Raw genomic sequence first — 10,054 nt, 5'->3', positions numbered from 1 at the left:
GTCCACGTTTGGTGTCTTCACTATTTCTCGAAATGGATTTTGCTCAAATCAGATCTCAGTATCACTGAATGGTAAAGAAGAGTGTGCAGAAGCAATTTGATAGGAGAAGGGCATTCACCTTCTACCAAAAATGTCCTGAATGGCTTAGCTGGTTAGCAGTATCACAAAGAGATGGCTGAGATCAAAGTTTTAATCTTCTTAGTGACCTGTTTACTCTGCTTAGCTCTATTCTATACTGGCCACAAATTCACCTCTCAAATTTCTGTTTCTAAATAAAGAAGGACCAGGAAACAAGGCATTAGCAAAACCAGCACCAAAGACAGGAAAACACAACAGGAACTGCTGCCAGTGGAAAAGGAGCCCTTCCATCAACACAGAACTTGCAGGCATTTCATTTCGTCTTTTCATTCATTCTTTCTGTGTGGCAGGTGCTGGTATCACAGAAATAAACCAGGTATATAGCCTCTACCCAGAAGGAACTCAGTTTATAAAGAACAAGAGCGATTACAGTGCAAGTCCAGTAACTGAGGTGTGAACAGGGAGGCACTAATCCCAGCCTCTCCAGAGGTGGCACAAGCCGAACCACAGAGTGACTATCATTTTGAACAGCTGTAGCAGACATTAGTCCAATATAGTAGCTACTTAATGAAATTTAAAATACCAACAGGAGCCACTTAATATATTATTCTTGAGTTTTAAAAAAATGGGAGGACTGACCAACAGGCATTTGGGAATCTCTAATGTATGTATTAATAAAATGGCATCAATTCTTTTACTCCACTGCTCGTTTTTGTGGTCGAAGATAAACAGATCCCTGGCCCTTTGAATGAATTGGAATAAGAACAGGTTTAGAATTTTATTTTAAGTCTCAGGACAGAACGTTTCCCTGTAAGACATACAGGAGATGTGGTTTAAATGAACCAAGTGTACTCTCCAAGTTTCAAATCATGGATTTATACAAGTGAAAACAGTGTGACAGAAAGCTCTTCTTAGGAAACACCACAGTTCTTCCATCACTGATGAAGTCATGGGCCCCATTAAAAGATAAGTTAATCATTTAAAGTGAGTATGTTATGCTCTCTGAGGTTCCTTCTAAAACCCCTCTCCAAATGTAAGCTGGACCAGTAAAATGAAGCTTTATAAGTTAGCAAGACACCACCCCCATCTTGTGTTCAACAGTCTTCATTACACCCACGTTATTGCCAAAGATGACACTTGCGATTCAACAGTTACAGAATATAGCTTTATTTATAGAATCTTACAAATAAAAACATTTACAGTCCACATAACTTATTTTTTTTCTAATTTATCCTCATAACACCTGAGTTATTTAAAAAAATACTGTGATGGAATTGCAGAACTGTAAAAGGAAATATGAATAATAAAAATCTAACCTCTCTCTTTTGCAAAAATCAGACAACTTTTCGTTTTTGTTTTTTTTTTTTGCGGTACGCAGGCTTCTCACTGTTGTGGCCTCTCCCGTTGCGGAGCACAGGCTCCGGACGCGCAGGCTCAGCGGCCATGGCTCACGGGCCCAGCCGCTCCACGGCACGCGGGATCCTCCCGGTCCGGGGCACGAACCGGTGCCCCCTGCATCGGCAGGCGGACTCCCAACCACTGCACCACCAGGGAAGCCCAACTTTTCGTTTTTTAAGCAGATTTCCAACATATTACCATATTACCATCTCCACATTACCATGTGGAAGAGGACTTACTAAAAACAGGTCTTAGGATACTCGAACAGAGAAGGCTTCTTTTTAAAACCCAGGGTGAAGGACCAATGAAGGAAAGACCTAAGTTGACACTAGACACAAAAAACCTTTGGGCAAGGACAGAAGGCAACCTGCAAGCCAGGGTGAGGGTGAGAAGCAGCAGAACCCCTGCTCCTGGGTCACTGCTCCTGCACGTGACACATACTTTCCTTGTTATCCTTAATGGGAGCCGGTCCACGCAGGGAAAGGGAGGGTGAAGATGCTAATGCCAGAGGTGAAAAAGGTCCTCAGAACTCGATATTCCTCAGACTTCTAATATGTACAAATGCTTAAAACAGCAAATCCAACACTTCAAAAAGAAATGGCCACATTTTCAATTGAGGAAAATCTGTTGCCAATGGCAACACATAATCAGTTGCACGATTTCAGTGTCTCCACCCCTAAGCTCAAAGTAGGACTGGCCTCTGGACCAATTAGTTTGAAGAGAATTTCCCTTTGAGGCAGCTGTCTGTGAAAGGAAAGTTAGCTCTTAATATAGGTGTGCATGAGAAGGGAGGGCACCCTGCTACTTCGTATTTTAGTTTTTAATTTGCTCAAGGTTACATTTTTGAGCTCTTCTCCTAAAACTAGAAACCCACTAACTCTTACTTAGGATTCTACTCCAAGAATAATAGTATTTGTAAGGAATGACAGATCTATAGGGGATGCTAAAATTATAAATTTAATACATCCATGTGAATTAAGGGAAGCAAAATCTTCTGAAGTCCTAAGGTTTGAGTTATTTCCTGCTAGCTCCTGAAAGCAGTTTGAGGGAAATCAAACAGAAAAGACAAAGAATAGTTTTAAAACAGTAACAATGACAATAATAATGACAATATAAAAAGTTAGATCCCAACATTCAAGGAATTGGTTCTTTGGTAAAAACTGGACCATAATCCTACCAGGAGTCTGTCCTGATAGTTCACCTAGAATCGTGAGAACTGAGTTTTCCTCCTTCTTCTGCCCATTCTCAAATCTATCAAAGTCAACAGGCAAGATGAGAAAAACGTATAAAGCATCACCGGCGGTTTTCCCACTCATGTTCTTTTCAAGAATAGTCCTGGTTTGACGGATGTTTCCCAAGGGGTGGGGGGAGGCGGGGAGGGGAAAAAAGCCAGAGTAGATGCTGCTTTTAACTACCGTAGAATGGAAAGTTTTCCTGTCAGAACGGAAAAACTAATGGGTGGTGGTGACGGACCAGGACTCGTCAGCCACATGCACAAGTCGGTTTGCGAACACAGCCCCTGGGCTGCGACTGTGGGCACCACTGAGGAAGGCTTCAGGAGAGGTCGGCTCCCCAGAGTGGCTAAAGAATCTCACATTATCAATATGATAATAATAAAGCAATTCACCTAGTGAACCTGGAGATTAGCTCCCCTCGAAGCCAGAGCTCTGAGGAGAGGGCTCCACAGGGCCGGCGGCTGGCCTACGGTCTCACACACAAGTCTATCAGTCCGTTTTTCTGAAGAGAGTTAGAGCAATTCCTATTCAGTTCAATACAGGATTCGCCCTCGCTTGTTCGGGGTGAGGGAGAAAGGGGGAACCCCAGACGGTGCAGCAGAACCCATGGGTCCTCTATTCTGCAAACCCCAGGGATGCCCCCAATCCAAGCTCTGGATCTTCCATCTCAGAGTTCTATCACTGTTACTTATGGAATCAGTAAACCCTAAATGTTGCCTGCGCTGATTCCGTTTCTGATTACCCTTGTCAAGAAGACCACAAGCTGCACTCCAATTCTGTAGGTCAGCTTGCCACCTGTCAGCACAACTGTTGACCAGGGAGGTAAATCTGTGCAGTCTGCCCTCTGACACGGGCACCGTCAATGTGCTTAGAATGTGCCTCCAGGGAGTCTCCCGGGAGATGGGGGTGGAAATCACAGCAAAGCCAACGGATTTCTCACAGGTCTCTCTTCTCTGCCCTCCAGTCTGCCAGTGTTCATCCAAAAGGAGGGGAGGTTCAGGCAACAGAACCTACCTGCTGGCTCACCTGGACGGCCACGAAACACCAGGTGCAGAACCGGTGCCAAGCATCCCAGAGGGAACAGGTAACCACCCTGACAAGACACACACCCCCATCTCAGGGTGATCCTTGCCTCTCCCTCCCGCCCTTCTCATCTGTTTCCAGCTTTCAGTTCTCTTTGAAAGAATAGGCAACTGAACAGATTTTGAAAGAATAAGAGGGATTCCTGTCTTCTATACCTTTTCTGTAAAAATAGGCGGATTCGCTTAAAAATGGGTCACCTTGAGGCCGAGGAAACACATTCAGATTTGTGGGCCCCAAACTATAGATTCACCTCCTGATATTTCTAGCCAAGTTGTGAGCCCTGGCTATCTTTTTGCATTGTCGGGCAAAGGATTCAGAAGGTCTCAGTGCTGGTTGGAAGAGAAAGAGGCCAGGGCAACCAGAGAAAAAAGTTAGTCTTGTCTTTTAAGCTGCATTCAGTTCCAGAATCACTCTGAGAAAGAAGAGGAAAGGGGGAGAGGCACTACCTAGAGGCTGGTTACCAGGGCAGCTTATTCCTAGGATACAGCATTTTAAAAACAGCTAACATTTGAATGCAGGGATACAGTCTCCATGTCACAGTTTTTAATAGAACTGCCTCTTCCGAGGTGCTTCCTGGATGAGGAGTCCTTGGGCCAGGGATCAGCGGCCAAGGGCCCGACTGCCAACCCCGCCGGCTCCTGGCAGGGCCCTACCCGATCTGGATCTGTCCCGAATACATAGTGAGGACCAGCATGATGCTGAAACCAGTCAAGAGGCCCACGTTCTGGATGACAAAGGGGATCAAGACACTGCCGTTCCTTTCATCCTCTTGGCAGACCTCGTTCATCTCAGGGAACTGGGGAAGAAGAAAAAAACACGAGAGCTGCAGTTCCTTTCTTAACCTTTAAGTGCAGGACAATTCAGTCATATGTATATTACCTAACAATTATTACAACATTTACTATTATTATATTTTTGCATTATAAGGCTACCACAATCATTAGTATAAATATATGATTATAATAGTTATAATTAAGATATATAATATACGATTGGTTTACAAAGAAAATCAACAGCACTAACTTCTAGAACTTAAACATTAGAGCCTTTCTCCAAGGTGGTTACCACTACTTTACAGCTATGGAAGTGAAACAAAGTACGACACGTGCATGTAACCCTGGATGTGTTTAGATGCGGACTAAAAATAACCACTCTGCTAAAAATTACTGTGATCTTTAAAAACACATCAAAAGGTCTTTTTGCTATCAGAATGTTGTCGCTTGTTTGGGAAACTCAGCAACCATGTAAGGGGCCAGAGAATGGAACTAAGCATTGCCGTGACTCAAGGCCTCTTGCTGCTGGCCAGCAAGGCAGGTGACAAAAATACCCTAACCCCAGGGAGGGCCACCCACCGGAGGAGAGAATCTAAGATGTTTCCATGGGCTGAGGATGGACCATGGTGGTCAGTGCTCTCATCATCTCATCAAAAATACTACTTTCCGGGACTGCTCTGCTGGCGCAGTGGTTAAGACTCTGTGCTCCCAGTGCAGGGGGCCCAGGTTCGTTCCCTGGTCAGGGAACTAGATCCCACATGTCACAGCTAAGGAGCCCGCTTGCTGCAACTTAAGACCCAGCATGACCAAATAAATAAATAAATATTAAACAAAAACAAAAAACTGCTTTCCGAGGATATGGAAAATAATTCATGCAAACCTGCCAAAGAACCGTCATGCCAACAAGGAAGGAAATCAACCTTGTTAGTTTTAAAGATGCAACAAATCAGGTATTAAACTAGCAAACGCAAAACTACTTAAACGGTTATACCAAACGTTAGCGGGTACGATGTACACTTTCAGACACCGCTAATGATGTAAATTAAAGGAGGGTAAGCTTTTTAGAAAGCAATTTGGCGATACATATTAAAACCTCAAACCACGCATCCCTTCTGAACCAGCAATTCTTGTTCTGGAGAAGGTAAATCCCCTCACCAAATACTACTGATAATGAGAAAAGGATGCTTTTAAAGAGTATGCAACATGAAAAATGTCTAGGATGTAGTAAGTAAAAAAAAAAAAAAAAAAGAAACCAGGACATAAAATTGTGTACTCCATGTGATTAGAGTTATTTAAAAACAAACACAATGCATTGAGATGAAAAAGAAACAAACCCAAGTGTTGTTATTTTGGGGGAGAATAATTATGGGTAATTTCCTCTCCCTTCCTTCCCTCCCTTCCCCATTCTTTATCTATAAGTCTCTATTCTGTAATACTTAAAGTAAGGACCCCGGAGTTGAGATACATCATTTTCTTTAAGGACATATGCTAAAGGAACATAGGCCTTTCATCCTTTGAAATCTAATGTCCCCTTAAAAGGCATTGAACAGTACACTTTTATTTACAAATCGTGTGGCATGTGACTTGATTCCTCAATAAAGTTATTATTGGTGGCGCAGCGGTTAAGAATCCACCTGCCAATGCAGCGGACACAGGTTCGATCCCTGGTCCGGGAAGATCCACATGCCATGGAGCAACTAAGCCCGTGTGCCACAACCTCTGAGCCTGAGCTCTAGAGCCCACGAGCCACAACTACTGAGCCCCCACACTCTAGGGCCCGCGTGCCTAGAGCCCGTGCTCCACAACAAGAGAAGCCACTGCAACAAGAAGCCTGCGCACCGCAACAAAGAGTAGCCCCCGCTCGCCGCAGCTAGAGAAAGCCCGCGCACAGCAACAAAGACCCAATGCAGCCAAAAATAAATAAATAAATAAATAAATTTTAAAAACAAAAAAACTAACTAATGCCCCTTAGCTGTCCTCCCAATCCAACGAATTTCATAACCCGATCCAGTTTTGCCTACAAGGCATTAAAACTATGGAAGACTTACCATATCAGCCAGAGAAATATACAAGAACATTCCTCCAGCCAGGGCAAAGATCCAGTTGGCAGAGAAGTGGCTGCCAGCTAAGATGCCGAAGGCCAGGCCCACGTAACAGCAGCAGGCAGAGAGGAAGTTGAAGAAGAGAGCCTGCTGGATACTCATGCCGGCATTGAGCAGGATGACAAAGTCTCCTATGGTGGGGACAACAAGAGGGGAGGGTGTGGACAGAAGATTCATACTAGGTCGTGGGACACACAGCTTGATGAGGACATGCTTAAACGCTGGATGGAGTGTGGGTGAAAATCAAGATGGCCCCAGACTGGAGATCACGGTGACAAGACTAGGGCCCCCTTCACCACCACGCCGAGGAGCTGTCTCCATCTGTGAGGCTGGGAGCGTACAACCAGCCTAGAGGCTGAAAACAATGCACAGGATTTTCAAAAGAGAAAACCATCTAGCAATGGCCTCATTTCTCTCTTTTCTTTCTTTTTTTTCTTTTTGCAGTCCGCGGGCCTCTCACTGTTGTGGCCTCTCCCGTTGCGGAGCACAGGTTCCGGACGCACAGGCTCAGCGGCCATGGCTCACGGGCCCAGCCGCTCCGCGGCATGTGGGATCTTCCCGGACCGGGGCACGAACCCGTGTCCCCTGCATCGGCAGGCGGACTCTCAACCACTGCGCCACCAGGGAAGCCCTCATTTCTCTTTTGATTGATGGTGAAACAGAAGGAGCTTCCTTCCTCAAAACTGTAATGAATGGTATTTTTCGAAAACAAAATTGAGACCGAGAGAAATAGTAATTTGCCCAGTCACAAGCCAATAAATGGCAAAGCCAGGACATGACCTTGAGTGTCTGAGCCTTCAAAAAGTCTAGGCTTTTTACACTCTCCCTCTGATAAAACCAAGGACCTTCCAGCCCCTGGTTCATCTATTTCTTCTACCCACCAGACTTCTAACATACATCTCAGCCTTTGGAAGATTAATAGGATGTAAGAGATAACCTATATTGAGCACTTAGAATAGCGTACGGCACGCAGTAAGTCCTTTTCACTATTTTTTCCTTTTGCTTTTTACGATGAATCAATGAGGTAGGTACCAGTATTAAGCCCAGTGTAGAGGTGAGGAAACAGCCACAGGTTATGGGACTATGGGGAAACAACCATCCCAGTAAAAAATGCCATCATTTCCAATGATCAATTTTCTTTCTTCCTTCCTTCCTTCCTCCCTCCCTCCCTCTCTCTCTCTCTCTCTCTCTCTCTTTCTTTCGCCATGCTGTGCAGCATGCGGGATCTTAGCTCCCTGACCAGGGATCGAACCCGTGCCCCCTGCAGTGGAAGCGTGGAATCTTAACCATTAGAAAGCCAGGGAAGTCCCGTCCAATGATCAATTTTCAATTATTAACTCAGCTGTTGAGAATTAGTGGTTTGATTTCACATAGCATAGAAAATGTGTTCATTAATCATAATGTGTGTTCTGAAGTGGGGGGAGGAGTCGGCACATGCGGAAGGGGCTGGGGGGCGGGGTGTGAGCACACTTACCTAGCTCGTGTGGGAACTCCTCGCAGAGGATGGCCACCGAGGTGCTGATGCCTTGGAAGACAGACACGGTGAAGGAGGCACCAATAGCCAGGCCATCGATGAAGTTATGGAGGCCGTCGCTCAGGGTGATCATCCAGGCCAGTGTGCCAATGTCAGAGTAGCGGACACCTTTCAGCCAGTAACAGGCGCTCTGGGAGGCCTGCAGGTCCTGCAAGAAAGCCCCCCTGTCAAAGGGTGGACGACGGACCTTCAGGGTAGGCCCGAGTCATCAAGGCCATTACCACTTAAGGGCCCCTGCCCCCCCAGCAGTGGATGGCCCACTGACCTGGACAGAGAGGGAGCCCACGATGACCTTCTCGTCCATCACAGGGGCCTTCCCATCCAGCTCGCCACTGCAGCGCTGAGAAATCATGTGGTCCAGATCCCCGTTCTGCAGCTTCTCCGTCACCCCCTCCTCCTGGTCCTTCTGGGAAGGGAGCGTCTCAGAGGCATAATGGCTGTGTCCGTGATGATGCTGGAGGGACCACAGGGAGGGGTCGGGTCAGTGCAACACTCACCAAAACCACCCACCCGGCAGGAGCTCCAAGCACCGGGAAGACCTCACTCCCACCATCCAAGAAAACACAAGTAGGCAATAGGACAGAAACCTAGGGCAAGGTGTTGGAGAAAGCTGAATCGAAGGGCACGTGGTGCTGCCACGGGACGGATCTCAGAGGAGGGACCTCAGGGCCAACACTCATCCCTGCCAGGAGGCACAGCAAAGAACATTTACAGCTGCTCCTCGCAATGGCTAATGATTCGCCCTCACCCACTGCTAATACCCTCCCGAGGTGAAGTGAGACATCTACTCATGAAATAGTTTGTGGGTTTGAATCCATGGCGGGAGGATCCAGGTAAGCTCACTGGGTTGGCACTGAGGTAACACCACCACCGGACACAGTTCTGAGATGGATGCTCTCCCTAGAGGCGCTTCTTTTACCAACGATTAGGCCTCACCTCATTTTTCTGCTTAAGAAGCATCTTCAAGACCTTCTCTGTGAAAAAGAAGAGATAAAAGCCCCCAAACACCACTGCAGACTTGGAGACATAATAATCTTCCAGAGGGTTGAAACCAAAAGCCTGTGGATCCAAGAAAACAAAATGAGTTTAAGAATATAGAAAATCTTCACTGGTCCCCTCTCATCTCTTTAACCACTTGACTCTAGGAAAGGAAGAGACCGGGACAACTCTGCCATGTACTCAATCCCTTTCCAGCAAAAATCTAACCCTCGATGTTTCCCTAATGTCACATCACCAGACCCGCTGGGTTCTCTCTAGCTTATTTGCTGATGCAAAAGACAGATCGTCTTTAGAATTTTACTCTCAGGAAGAACAGCCTTGGATGTGGCCTTTCTACTTTTAATGAGGACTCTGTCTTCACTTCTCCTGGAGCTTTGCTACAAGGACAGACTCTGCCGGCAGATTCCATCTTTAAGGAGGAGACACTCGTGTTTGTTTTCATCGTTATATAGCGTTCCTGGCTGATCTGCCTGTAAACACACAGGGAGATGGTACAGTTATACTTTCTAAAATGGGAAATCCTTTCTCCAGTTAAATAGTGAGAATTGCGGCATCTTTCTGACCGCAGACCTCCCAGTGACCACAAAGCCAAGAAAGCAGACTGTGTGACTGCACGTGTCAATTTTGGGGGTTTTGTCTTGGTTTCTGGAAACTTCACTTACTATGGCCAAAAGAAAGAAGGAAAAAAAAAAAAAGAATCCATTGGGAAGCAGATAGGAGTAGAAATGAGGAGAATTCCATTCTCAGTGATGCTCCTGACTTGTGCGGGGGGGCCCTTGGGAAAGTGTCTGCTGACCTGCTCCTAAGTTTTCTGATAGGAAATGGGCCTCTCGAATAAACGCCAGCCTTCTC

The 10,054-nt window shown here is 46.0% G+C and overlaps 1 protein-coding gene across 3 annotated transcripts in view; it reads right to left on the bottom strand.

Moving 5' to 3' along the window:
* Window positions 1–1,209: 1,209 nt before the first annotated feature.
* The window catches only part of SLC39A14 (solute carrier family 39 member 14), a 47,946-nt gene continuing 39,101 nt past the window's right edge, over window positions 1,210–10,054 (bottom strand). For all 3 annotated transcript variants that reach the window (XM_060015140.1, XM_060015141.1, XM_060015142.1), the window contains exons 5-9: window positions 9,140–9,262; window positions 8,469–8,657; window positions 8,144–8,351; window positions 6,616–6,800; window positions 1,210–4,590 (exon numbers count right to left, since the gene is read on the bottom strand). In XM_060015140.1, the coding sequence (XP_059871123.1) occupies window positions 4,444–4,590; window positions 6,616–6,800; window positions 8,144–8,351; window positions 8,469–8,657; window positions 9,140–9,262 (852 nt within the window). In that variant the 3' untranslated portion in view covers window positions 1,210–4,443. The remainder of the gene's footprint in view (window positions 4,591–6,615; window positions 6,801–8,143; window positions 8,352–8,468; window positions 8,658–9,139; window positions 9,263–10,054) is intronic.

Source organism: Delphinus delphis, chromosome 6 (genome assembly GCF_949987515.2).
Source record: "Delphinus delphis chromosome 6, mDelDel1.2, whole genome shotgun sequence".
NCBI classification, from domain to species: domain Eukaryota; kingdom Metazoa; phylum Chordata; class Mammalia; order Artiodactyla; family Delphinidae; genus Delphinus; species Delphinus delphis.
The sequence above is the reverse complement of the archived record's forward strand: the minus strand, read 5'-3'. Positions and strand labels throughout refer to the sequence as shown.